Source organism: Petromyzon marinus, chromosome 85, assembly GCF_048934315.1.
Source record: "Petromyzon marinus isolate PM22_M1 ecotype Great Lakes invasive population chromosome 85, UKy_Petmar_22M1.pri1.0, whole genome shotgun sequence".
Classification (NCBI taxonomy): domain Eukaryota; kingdom Metazoa; phylum Chordata; class Hyperoartia; order Petromyzontiformes; family Petromyzontidae; genus Petromyzon; species Petromyzon marinus.
This window is the reverse complement of record NC_133750.1, coordinates 825,580-839,186: the sequence shown is the minus strand read 5'-3', so window position 1 is coordinate 839,186 and position 13,607 is coordinate 825,580. Positions and strand designations below refer to the sequence as shown.

The window sequence follows — 13,607 nt, the reverse complement described above, 5'->3', positions numbered from 1 at the left end:
TCAGTCAGTCAGTCAGGAGCTCTTTCAAGATTCTCCCTTCCAGCTGGTACGTGACTAGTCACTCACTTAGTCAGTCAGTCACTTAGCCAGTCAGTCAGTCAGTTAGTCACTCAAACAGTCAGTCAGTCAGTCACTCAGTCAGTCAGTCAGGAGCTCTTTCAAGATTCTCCCTTCCAGCTGGTACGTGACTAGTCACTCAGTCAGTCAGTGAGTCAGTTAGTCAGTCAGTCACTTAGTCACTCACTTAGTCAGTTACTCAGACAGTCACTCAGTCACTCACTCAGTCAGCCAGTCAGTCATTCACTCAGTTACTCAGTCAGACAGTCAGGAGCTCTTTCAATATTCTCCCTTCCAGCTGGTACGTGACCAGTCAGTTAGTCACTTAGTCAGTCACTCAGTCAGTTACTCAGTCAGTCAGTCACTCACTGTCACTCAGACAGTCACTCAGACAGACAGTCAGTCAGGAGCTCTTTCAAGATTCTCCCTTCCAGCTGGTACGTGACCAGTCAGTTAGTTAGTCACTTAGTCAGTTAGTCAGTCAGTCACTCAGTCAGTCAGTCACTCAGACAGTCACTCAGACAGTCACTCAGGAGCTCTTTCAAGATTCTCCCTTCCAGCTAGTACGTGACCAGTCAGTTAGTCAGTCAGTCAGTCAGTTAGTCAGTCACTCAGTCACTCAGACAGACAGACAGTCAGTCAGGAGCTCTTTCAAGATTCGCCCTTCCAGCTGGTACGTGACTAGTCACTCACTTAGTCAGTCAGTCACTTAGCCAGTCAGTCAGTCAGTCAGTCACTTAGTCAGTCACTCAGTCACTTAGTCAGTCACTCAGACAGTCAGTTAGTTAGTCACTCAGTCAGTCACTCAGTCAGGAGCTCTTTCAAGATTCTCCCTTCCAGCTGGTACGTGACTAGTCACTCGCCTAGTCAGTCAGTCACTTAGTCAGTCAGTCACTCAGTTACTCAGTCAGTCAGTCAGTCAAACAGACAGACAGTCAGTCAGGAGCTCTTTCAAGATTCTCCCTTCCAGCTGGTATGTGACTAGTCACTCAGTCAGTCAGTCACTTAGTCAGTCAGTCAGTCGCCTAGTCAGTCACTCAGTCAGTCACTCAGTCAGTCACTCGCCTAGTCAGTCACTCAGTCACTCTCAGTCAGTCACTCAGTCACTCAGTCACTCAGTCAGTCACCCACCCACTCACTCACCCACTCACTCACCCACCCACTCACTCACCCACTCACTCACTCACCCACCCACTCACTCACCCACTCACTCACTCATCCACCCACTCACTCACTCACCCACTCACCCACCCACCCACCCACTCACCCACTCACTCACTCACCCACCCACTCACTCACTCACTCACCCACCCACTCACTCACTCACCCACTCACTCACCCACTCACTCTCTCACCCACCCACTCACTCACTCACTAACTCACTCACCCACTCACTCACTCACTCACCCACTCACTCACTCACCCACTCACCCACCCACCCACTCACTCACTCACCCACTCACCCACTCACTCACCCACTTACTCACTCACCCACTCACTCACCCACTCACTCTCTCACCCACTCACTCACTCACTAACTCACTCACTCACCCACTCACTCACTCACTCACCCACTCACCCACTCACTCACTCACCCACTCACTCACTCACCCACTCACTCACTAACTAGTGGTTGTGTCTGACTAGTGGTTGTCTAACTAGTGGTTGTGTCTAACCAGTGGTTGTGTCTAACTAGTGGTTGTGTCTAACTAGTGGTTGTGGTTGTTGTGTTTCAGCTTTATGATCAGGCTGAAGCAGTCTTGGCCCAAACAGCAAGAAGATGTTCACCGTCTCAGCACTAACTACCACACTAACTAGTTAACTAGGACACTAACTAGTTAACTAGGACACTAACTAGTTAACTAGGACACTAACTAGTTAACTAACCAGTTAACTAGTACACAAACTACCACACTAACTAGTTAACTAGGACACTAACTAGTTAACTAGGACACTAACTAGTTAACTAACTGGTGCACCAGTTAACTAGCACACTAACTAGTACACTAACTAGTACACTAACTAGTTAACAAGTACATTAACTAGTTGACTAACTAGTTAACTAACCAGTTAACTAGTACACCAACTAGTATACTAACTAGTTAACTAGTACACTAACTAGTTAACTAGTACACTAACTAGTTAACTAGTACACTAACCAGTTAACTAGTTAACTAGTACACCAACTAGTATACTAACTAGTTAACTAGTACACTAACCAGTTAACTAGTACACTAGCTAGTTAACTAACTGGTACACTAGTTAACTAGCACACTAACTAGTACACTAACTAGTTAACTAGTACAATAACTAGTTAACCAGTACACTAACTAGTTAACTAACTAGTACACTAGTTAACTAGTACACTAACTAGTTAGCTAACCAGTTAACCAGTACATTAACTAGTTAACTAGTACACTAACTAGTTAACTAACCAGTTAACCAGTACATTAACTAGTTGACTAGTACACTAAGTAGTGAACTAGTACACTAACTAGTTAACTGCTACACTAACTACCACACTAACTACCATGCTAACTACCACTCACTCGTTTAGTAAGGGTATTCGAAATGTTAAGTAGCGGCCATGTTTATGTTGATGAGGGATATGTTAATGATATGCTAATGATATGTTAATTATATGCTCATGGTGATTCATTCGGTGCGGGTATGTTAATGAGGGATATGCTAATTGAGGGGGCGGGGCACTGATTACGTTAAAGCTGGGGGGCGTGTCTATTAGTGCTGCTGGCTATGCTAATTACGGTAACGGATATGCTAATGAGGTCTATGTTAATTAGGTAGCAGTGGGTGTGTCGGTGATGATTGTGATCATGATATGAATGATATATTGATTAGTGTGTTAGTGAAGATATTGGTATGTGAGTGATGATTGTGATCATGATATGAATGATATATTGATTAGTATGTTAGTGAAGATATTGGTATGTTAGTGATGATTGTGATCGTGATATCAGTGATATATCGATTAGTATGTTAGTGAAGATATTGGTATGTTGGTGATGATTGTGATCGTGATATCAGTGATATATCGATTAGTGTGTTAATGAAGATATTGGTATGTTAGTGATGATTGTGATCATGATATCAGTGATATATCGATTAGTATCTTAGTGAAGATATTGGCTATGTTGGTGATGATTGTGATCGTGATATCAGTGATATATCGATTAGTGTGTTAGTGAAGATATTGGTATGTGAGTGATGATTGTGATCGTGATATCAGTGATATATCGATTAGTGTGTTAGTGAAGATATTGGTATATGAGTGATGATTGTGATCGTGATATCAGTGATATATCGATTAGTGTGTTAGTGAAGATATTGGTATGTTAGTGATGACTGTGATCGTGATATCAGTGACGGTGATTGTAAATTTGTACGTTAATTGTGAGCGTGGCATTGATATGAAACCGACGTCATGCTGATTGTGTCAATTTTATAATTAACAATTATATTGATAATGATGATGCCATTGATGTTGATTCTATGAATGGGGTTGTTTTGACAGTGGCTGTTATCCTAATGATGATTTTGCTGTTCGTTAACCAAGGCACTCCTTAATGATGCTTTTGCTCGTTATTGCTCTGTTAAAGCTTGCCAGCTGAAACTATACTTAAAGCGGAAGACTTGCCAATAAATGTTGACCACTTGGGTGTGTGTACAATGTGTCTGTGTGTGTGTACTGTGTGTGTGTACTGTGTGTGTGTGTACACTGTGTGTGTATGTACACTGTGTGTGTACTGTGTGTGTACACTGTGTGTACACTGTGTGTGTGTGTACACTGTGTGTGTGTACACTGTGTGTGTGTGTACACTGTGTGTGTGTACACTGTGTGTGTGTACTGTGTGTACACTGTGTGTGTGTACACTGTGTGTGTGTGTACACTGTGTGTGTACACTGTGTGTGTGTACTGTGTGTGTGTACACTGTGTGTGTATACTGTGTGTGTGTATACACTGTGTGTGTGTGTACACTGTGTGTGTGTGTACACTGTGTGTGTGTGTGTACACTGTGTGTGTACACTGTGTGTGTGTACACTGTGTGTGTACACTGTGTGTGTACACTGTGTGTGTGTACTGTGTGTGTGTGTACACTGTGTGTGTGTGTACACTGTGTGTGTGTACACTGTGTGTGTGTACACTGTGTGTGTGTGTGTACACTGTGTGTGTACAGTGTGTGTGTACACTGTGTGTGTGTGTACACTGTGTGTGTGTACACTGTGTGTGTGTGTACACTGTGTGTGTACTGTGTGTGTACACTGTGTGTGTACAATGTGTCTGTGTGTGTGTACACTGTGTGTGTGTACACTGTGTGTGTGTACTGTGTGTGTACACTGTGTGTGTACACTGTGTGTGTGTACTGTGTGTGTACACTGTGTGTGAGTGTGTACACTGTGTCTGTGTGTACTGTGTGTGTGTGTACACTGTGTGTGTGTACACTGTGTGTGTGTGTGCTGTGTGTGTGTACACTGTGTGTGTACATTGTGTGTGTGTGTACATTGTGACTGTGTGTACACTGTGTGTGTGTGTGTACTGTGTGTGTGTACTGTGTGTGTGTACTGTGTGTGTACTGTGTGTGTGTACACTGTGTGTGTGTGTACACTGTGTGTGTGTACTGTGTGTGTGTACACTGTGTGTGTGTACACTGTGTGTGTGTACTGTGTGTACACTGTGTGTGTACACTGTGTGTGTGGTGAGTGAGTGGATGGGTTAGTGGGTGAGTGTGTGGGTGAGTGAGTGTGTGGGTTAGTGGGTGAGTGAGTGGGTGAGTGTGTATGACTGAGTGGGTGAGTGAATGTGTGAGTGAGTGGGTGAGTGAGTGAGTGGGTGAGTGTGTGAGTGGGTGAGTGAGTGTGTGGGTGAGTGAGTGAGTGGGTGAGTGTGTGGGTGAGTGGGTGAGTGGGTGAGTGAGTGGGTGAGTGGGTGGGTGGGTTAGTGGGTTAGTGGGTGAGTGAGTGTGTGTGACTGAGTGGGTGAGTGAATGAGTGAGTGTGTGAGTGAGTGTGTGAGTGGGTGAGTGGGTGAGTGTGTGGGTGAGTGAGTGGGTGAGTGTGTGAGTGAGTGACACGGGCTGGAGAAGAGATGGAGTGATGTGAGTGTTTGGGTGAGTGTGTGAGTGAGTGGGTGAGTGGGTGGGTGCGTGGGTGAATGGGTGGGTGACACGGGCTAGAGAAGAGACGGAGTGATGTGTGAGTGTTTGGGTGCGTGTGTGCAGATTTGCTGAGCATTTCTGAGGTCCTGGGGGAGGGAAAATCCCTCAGCCAGGAAAACATCGTGGCACAAAGTGAGGATGACCCTGCTGAGGCTGCGGTGCCTCAAATATTGGAAGAAGTCACCCCCTGTGAGTGGCTGGCTGAGGTGCCATCTGTTGAGGAAGTACTGAAGGCGATCTGGAGTCTGAGACCAGGAAAGGCACCGGGCAGAGATGATCTCCCAAGCGAAATGCTGAGGGAGGGTGGCGTTTGTGCACAGACTGCCCTATATGACATCATAACAACAGTCTGGACCACTGGACGGGTTCCGCAGGATTGGAAGGATGCCCTGGTGGTCCCCCTCTTTAAGAAGGGGGACCGCACAGACTGTAACAACTACAGGGGCATCTCACTCCTCAGTGTGTCGGGAAAGGTCCTGGCAAGGATTATTCAACATCGCCTTGCCAGGCACGCTGAGGAGAGGCTTGCGGAGCCCCAATGCGGTTTCAGGAAAGGGCGGTCATGCACAGATGCCATATTTTCTGTCCGTCTGCTACAGCAGAGGTGTAGGGAATTCCAACAAGACCTACATCTCTGCTTTATTGACCTGGTCAAGGCCTACGATACCATCAGTAGGCCTGGGCTCTGGGTCGTTCTTCGTGCTTTCGGAGGCCCTGACCCTCCGCTCACGATCATTAAGGACCTTCATGATGGTGAGCGGGCCCGGGTAAAACTACGTGGCCAGGAGTCGGAGCCATTCCCTGTTAACCTTGGGGTGCGACAGGGATGTCCTCTGGCTCCCACATTATTTAACATCTATTTTGACCACGTAGTTCATGAAGCCTTCAATAGCTGTACCGGGGGAATCTCCATCTGGTACAGATACAATGGGAGGCTGATCGATGCCCAGCTGCGGTCAAGGGATGGCTCCCTATTGGTCAACCACGTTATGTATGCTGATGATTTGGTAATAGCTGCTCCATCAGAGGAGTTGGAGACGCTGCTGCTGAGACTGGAGCGTGCCACTAAGAGGTGGGGCCTTACCATCAGCCCCACCAAAACTAAGCACCTGCCTGGGTATTTTGTACCATCGGACACTCCACCCCCACAACTCCCAATCGGTGATGGGACAGTTGTGGAGAGAGTGGACCCCCCTAATGGAACATCTTCGCCGGTTAGAAACATTTAGGCTGGCCTGCCTACGATCCATCCTGGGTTTAACCAGACTGGATTGTGTGAGGAGCTCACAAATCCTTGAAAGATCTGGGCAAGGTCCCATCGGTGAGCTCCTCCGGCAGGCAAGGCTGCGATGGCTGGGTCATGTAGCCCGCATGCCCAGCCACCGCATGCCGAAACAGCTTTTGTTTGGCCGGATTGAGGGGGCTAAGCGGGCGCGGCACGGGCTAGAGAAGAGATGGAGTGACGTGTGAGTGAGTGGGTTAGTGTGTGGGTGAGTGGGTGAGTGAGTGAGTGGGTGAGTGAGTGAGTGTGTGAGTGTGTGGGTGAGTGAGTGAGTGGGTGAGTGTGTGGGTGAGTCAGTGAGTGGGTGAGTGAGTGGGTGAGTGTGTGGGTGAGTGAGTGTGTGAGTGAGTGAGTGTGTGAGTGAGTGTGTGGGTGAGTCAGTGAGTGGGTGAGTGGGTGAGTGTGTGTGTGAGTGTTTGGGTTAATGGGTGAGTGAGTGAGTGTGTGGGTAAGTGAGTGAGTGAGTGTATGAGTGACTGAGGGACTGAGTGACTGACTGAGTGTCTGAGTGAGTGACTGACTGAGTGTCTGAGTGAGTGTCTGAGTGAGTGTGTGAGTGAGTGTCTGAGTGACTGAGGGACTGAGTGTCTGAGTGACTGACTGAGTGTCTGAGTGACTGACTGACTGAGTGACTGAGTGTCTGAGTGAGTGTCTGAGTGACTGACTGACTGAGTGTCTGAGTGAGTGACTGAGTGTATGAGTGTCTGAGTGTCTGAGTGAGTGTCTGAGTGAGTGACTGACTGAGTGACTGACTGAGGGACTGAGTGTCTGAGTGAGTGTCTGAGTGACTGAGTGTCTGACTGAGTGTCTGAGTGAGTGAGTGACTGAGTGAGTGTCTGAGTGACTGAGTGTCTGAGTGAGTGTCTGAGTGACTGAGTGTCTGAGTGACTGAGTGTCTGAGTGTCTGAGTGACTGACTGAGTGTCTGAGTGACTGACTGAGTGAGTGACTGAGTGACTGACTAAACCGACTAAGACATCAGCACAGGCGACAGACGTGACCCCAGACGTGGTGAGTGACTGAGTGAGTGTCTGAGTAAGTGAGTGTCTGAGTGACTGACTGTCTGAGTGAGTGAGTGACTGAGTGTCTGAGTGAATGAGTGTCTGAGTGAGCGTCTGAGTGTCTGAGTGAAAGAGTGTCTGAGTGAGTGTCTGAGTGACTGAGTGTCTGACTGAGTGTCTGAGTGACTGAGTGTCTGAGTGTCTGAGTGTCTGAGTGAGTGACTGAGTGTCTGAGTGAGTGTCTGAGTGAGTGACTGACTGACTGAGTGACTGACTAAACCGACTAAGACATCAGCACAGGCGACAGACGTGACCCCAGACGTGGTGAGTGACTGAGTGAGTGTCTGAGTAAGTGAGTGTCTGAGTGACTGACTGTCTGAGTGAGTGAGTGACTGAGTGTCTGAGTGAATGAGTGTCTGAGTGAGCGTCTGAGTGTCTGAGTGAAAGAGTGTCTGAGTGAGTGTCTGAGTGACTGAGTGTCTGACTGAGTGTCTGAGTGACTGAGTGTCTGAGTGTCTGAGTGAGTGACTGAGTGTCTGAGTGAGTGACTGACTGACTGAGTGACTGACTAAACCGACTAAGACATCAGCACAGGCGACAGACGTGACCCCAGACGTGGTGAGTGACTGAGTGAGTGTCTGAGTGACTGACTGACTGAGTGACTGATTGAGTGTCTGACTGACTGAGTGTCTGAGTGAGTGACTGAGTGTATGAGTGTCTGAGTGTCTGAGTGAGTGTCTGAGTGAGTGACTGACTGAGTGACTGACTGAGGGACTGAGTGTCTGAGTGAGTGTCTGAGTGACTGAGTGTCTGACTGAGTGTCTGAGTGAGTGAGTGACTGAGTGAGTGTCTGAGTGACTGAGTATCTGAGTGAGTGTCTGAGTGTCTGAGTGACTGACTGAGTGTCTGAGTGACTGACTGAGTGAGTGACTGAGTGTATGAGTGTCTGAGTGTCTGAGTGAGTGACTGACTGAGTGAGTATCTGAGTGACTGAGTGAGTGACTGAGTGAGTGTCTGACTGAGTGTCTAAGCCATCAGCGCAGGTGAGGGTGAGTCACTCACCAGGTGAGTGACTCAGTGTCTCTCTGTCTCTCCAGTGTCTCTCTGTCTCTCTACAGTGTCTCTCTGTCTCTCCAGTGTCTCTCTGTCTCTCTACAGTGTCTCTCTGTCTCTCTACCGTGTCTCCCTGTCTCTCCAGTGTCTCTCTGTCTCTCTCCAGTGTCTCTCTGTCTATCTACAGTGCCTCTCTGTCTCTCTCCAGTGTCTCTCTGTCTCTCCAGTGTCTCTGTCTCTCTACAGTGTCTCTCTGTCTCTCTACAGTGTCTCTCTGTCTCTCCACCGTGTCTCCCTGTCTCTCTGGTGTCTCCCTGTCTCTCCAGTGTCTCCCTGTCTCTCTACAGTGTCTCTCTGTCTCTCTACAGTGTCTCTCTGTCTCTCCAGTGTCTCTCTGTCTCTCTACAGTGTCTCCCTGTCTCTCCAGTGTCTCTCTGTCTCTCTACTGTGTCTCTCTGTCTCTCTACAGTGTCTCTCTGTCTCTCCAGTGTCTCTCTGTCTCTCTACTGTGTCTCTCTGTCTCTCTACAGTGTCTCTCTGTCTCTCCAGTGTCTCTCTACTGTGTCTCTCTGTCTCTCTACAGTGTCTCTCTGTCTCTCTACAGTGTCTCTCTGTCTCTCCACAGTGTCTCTCTGTCTCTCCAGTGTCTCTCTACAGTGTCTCTCTGTCTCTCTACAGTGTCTCTCTGTCTCTCTACCGTGTCTCTCTGTCTCTCTACAGTGTCTCTCTGTCTCTCTACAGTGTCTCTCTGTCTCTCTACAGTGTCTCTCTGTCTCTCTACAGTGTCTCTGTCTCTCTACAGTGTCTCTCTGTCTCTCCACAGTGTCTCTCTGTCTCTCTCCAGTGTCTCTCTGTCTCTCTACCGTGTCTCTCTGTCTCTCCAGTGTCTCCCTGTCTCTCTACCGTGTCTCTCTGTCTCTCTACAGTGTCTCCCTGTCTCTCTACAGTGTCTCTCTGTCTCTCCAGTGTCTCCCTGTCTCTCCAGTGTCTCTCTGTCTCTCTACAGTGTCTCTCTGTCTCTCTACAGTGTCTCTCTGCCTCTCTACAGTGTCTCTCTGTCTCTCTACAGTGTCTCTCTGTCTCTCTGCCGTGTCTCTGTCTCTCCAGTGTCTCTCTGTCTCTCTCCAGTGTCTCTCTGTCTCTCTCCAGTGTCTCTCTGTCTCTCTACAGTGTCTCCCTGTCTCTCTACAGTGTCTCTCTGTCTCTACAGTGTCTCTCTGTCTCTCTCCAGTGTCTCTCTGTCTCTCCAGTGTCTCTCTGTCTCTCCAGTGTCTCTCTGTCTCTCTACAGTGTCTCCCTGTCTCTCTACAGTGTCTCTCTGTCTCTCTACAGTGTCTCTCTGTCTCTCTACAGTGTCTCTCTGTCTCTCTACAGTGTCTCTCTGTCTCTCTACAGTGTCTCTCTGTCTCTCTACAGTGTCTCTCTGTCTCTCCAGTGTCTCTCTGTCTCTCCAGTGTCTCTGTCTCTCTACAGTGTCTCCCTGTCTCTCTACAGTGTCTCTCTGTCTCTCTACAGTGTCTCTCTGTCTCTCTACAGTGTCTCTCTGTCTCTCTACAGTGTATCTGTCTCTCTGCCGTGTCTCTGTCTCTCCAGTGTCTCTCTGTCTCTCTCCAGTGTCTCTCTGTCTCTCTCCAGTGTCTCTCTGTCTCTCTACAGTGTCTCCCTGTCTCTCTACAGTGTCTCTCTGTCTCTACAGTGTCTCTCTGTCTCTCTACAGTGTCTCTGTCTCTCTCCAGTGTCTCCCTGTCTCTCCACAGTGTCTCTCTGTCTCTCTACAGTGTCTCTCTGTCTCTCCAGTGTGTCTCTCTGTCTCTCCAGTGTCTCTCTGTCTCTCCACAGTGTCTCTCTGTCTCTCCAGTGTCTCTCTACAGTGTCTCTCTGTCTCTCTACAGTGTCTCTCTGTCTCTCTACCGTGTCTCTCTGTCTCTCTACAGTGTCTCTCTGTCTCTCTACAGTGTCTCTCTGTCTCTCTACAGTGTCTCTCTGTCTCTCTACAGTGTCTCTGTCTCTCTACAGTGTCTCTCTGTCTCTCTCCAGTGTCTCTCTACCGTGTCTCTCTGTCTCTCCAGTGTCTCCCTGTCTCTCTACCGTGTCTCTCTGTCTCTCTACAGTGTCTCCCTGTCTCTCTACAGTGTCTCTCTGTCTCTCCAGTGTCTCCCTGTCTCTCCAGTGTCTCTCTGTCTCTCTACAGTGTCTCTCTGTCTCTCTACAGTGTCTCTCTGCCTCTCTACAGTGTCTCTCTGTCTCTCTACAGTGTCTCTCTGTCTCTCCACAGTGTCTCTCTGTCTCTCTACAGTGTCTCTCTGTCTCTCCAGTGTCTCTCTGTCTCTCTACAGTGTCTCTCTGTCTCTCTACAGTGTCTCTCTGTCTCTCTACAGTGTCTCTCTGTCTCTCTACAGTGTCTCTCTGTCTCTCTACAGTGTCTCTCTGTCTCTCTACAGTGTCTCTCTGTCTCTCTACAGTGTCTCTCTGTCTCTCCACAGTGTCTCTCTGTCTCTCTACAGTGTCTCTGTCTCTCCAGTGTCTCTCTGTCTCTCTACAGTGTCTCTGTCTCTCTACAGTGTCTCTGTCTCTCTACAGTGTCTCTCTGTCTCCCTGTCTCTCTACAGTGTCTCTCTGTCTCTCTACATTGTCTCCCTGTCTCTCTGTCTCCCTGTCTCTCTACAGTGTCTCCCTGTCTCTCTACAGTGTCTCTCTGTCTCTCTACAGTGTCTCTCTGTCTCTCTACAGTGTCTCTCTGTCTCTCCACAGTGTCTCTCTGTCTCTCCACAGTGTCTCTCTGTCTCTCCACAGTGTCTCTCTGTCTCTCCAGTGTCTCTCTGTCTCTCTACAGTGTCTCCCTGTCTCTCTACAGTGTCTCCCTGTCTCTCTACAGTGTCTCTCTGTCTCTCTACAGTGTCTCTCTGTCTCTCTACAGTGTCTCTCTGTCTCTCTCCAGTGTCTCTCTGTCTCTCTACAGTGTCTCTCTGTCTCTCCACAGTGTCTCTCTGTCTCTCCACAGTGTCTCTCTGTCTCTCTACAGTGTCTCTCTGTCTCTCTACAGTGTCTCTCTGTCTCTCTACAGTGTCTCTCTGTCTCTCTACAGTGTCTCCCTGTCTCTCCACAGTGTCTCTCTGTCTCTCTGTCTCTCCAGTGTCTCTCTGTCTCTCCACCGTGTCCAACGGAGTGACATCCAAACCCCAAGACGAATCAACGTCCACCTTGAGAGCGACGCAGGGGAGGGAGAGAGACATTGTCTTTGTACTGAGGCTCACCCACTCAGTCACTCACTCCTCACTCACTCACCCACTCACACACTCAGTCAGTCAGTCACTCACCCACTCAGTCACTCACCCATCCACTCAGTCACGCATTCACCCACTCATCCACTCACTCACTCAGTCACTCACCCAATCAGTCACTCACCCACTCACTCACTAACCCACTCACTCACTCAATGACTCACCAACTCACTCACCCACTCACTCACTCACTCACCAACTCACTCACCCACTCACCCACTCACTCACTCACCCACTCACCCACCCACTCACCCACTCACTCACTCACCCACTCACCCACCCACTCACCCACTCACTCACTCACTCAATGACTCACCAACTCACTCACCAACTCACTCACTCACCCACTCACTCACTGACTAACCCGCCCACCCAGTCACAAAACGCTTCACAGCTTATCGGATTTCTCAGCCACAAAATAAATAATACCTCGTCGCTTCAGCAGAACTCCGCATCCTCCTCACCACCTCCACCTCACCACCACCACCACCACCTCCACTTCATCACCACCACCACCACCATCACCACCATCACCACCACCACCACCACCTCACCACCACCATCACCACCACCACCATCATCACCATCACCACCACCATCACCACCACCACCACCATCACCACCACCATCACCACCACCATCACCACCACCATCACCACCACCACCACCACCATCACCACCACCACCATCATCACCACCACCTCACCACCACCATCACCACCACCACCATCATCACCACCACCACCACCATCACCACCATCACCACCACCACCACCACCTCACCACCACCATCACCACCACCACCATCATCACCATCACCACCACCATCACCACCACCACCACCATCACCACCACCATCACCACCACCATCACCACCACCATCACCACCACCACCACCACCATCACCACCACCACCATCATCACCACCACCTCACCACCACCATCACCACCACCACCATCATCACCATCACCACCACCATCACCACCACCACCACCATCACCACCACCACCACCACCATCACCATCATCACCATCACCACCACCACCTCACCACCTCACCACCACCACCTCACCATCACCACCATCACCACCACCACCATCACCACCATCACCTCACCACCACCACCTCACCACCACCACCTCACCACCACCACCTCACCACCACCACCACCTCACCACCACCACCATCACCTCACCACCACCACCACCACCTCACCACCACCACCACCACCACCTCACCACCACCACCACCACCTCACCACCACCACCACCACCTCACCACCACCACCACCACCTCACCACCACCACCACCACCTCACCACCACCACCACCTCACCACCACCACCACCACCTCACCACCACCACCACCACCTCACCACCACCACCTCACCACCACCAAATTTTTCCTTATCGCAAATATTTTCCCGCGCTTTTTTTTGCCCCTTTTGGTCGCCGTTGTCGTCACTTCCAGATTGGCGCGCTCCCATTGGGCCCCTGGCGGAAGTGACGTAGCATCGGGAATCGATTCCATTTTGCATATTAGGGAAAAAAAAATCTTCTTTGGTTCTTTCGGTAAAGTCACCACCACCACGTAGAATGAGAATAAAATAATAAATTGATAAAATAAAATAACACGATAATAATATTCTCACGACGTTTCGGCCACAACACAAGCGGCCTTCATCAGGTGAAGGGGACGAGACTGTCTGGTAGGACAGCGCGTCGTGAGAATATTTTTGTGTTATTTTATTTTATCAATT

The 13,607-nt window shown here is 49.3% G+C and overlaps 1 protein-coding gene across 1 annotated transcript in view; it reads left to right on the top strand.

The window, feature by feature from the left end:
- Positions 1-3,745, top strand: part of LOC142907908 (rapamycin-insensitive companion of mTOR-like) — a 33,036-nt gene extending 29,291 nt beyond the window's left edge. Inside the window, exon 8 of the mRNA XM_076057834.1 lies at positions 1,794-3,745. Coding sequence (XP_075913949.1) covers positions 1,794-1,859 — 66 coding nt within the window. The 3' untranslated portion in view covers positions 1,860-3,745. The remainder of the gene's footprint in view (positions 1-1,793) is intronic.
- The last annotated feature ends 9,862 nt before the right edge of the window (positions 3,746-13,607 follow it).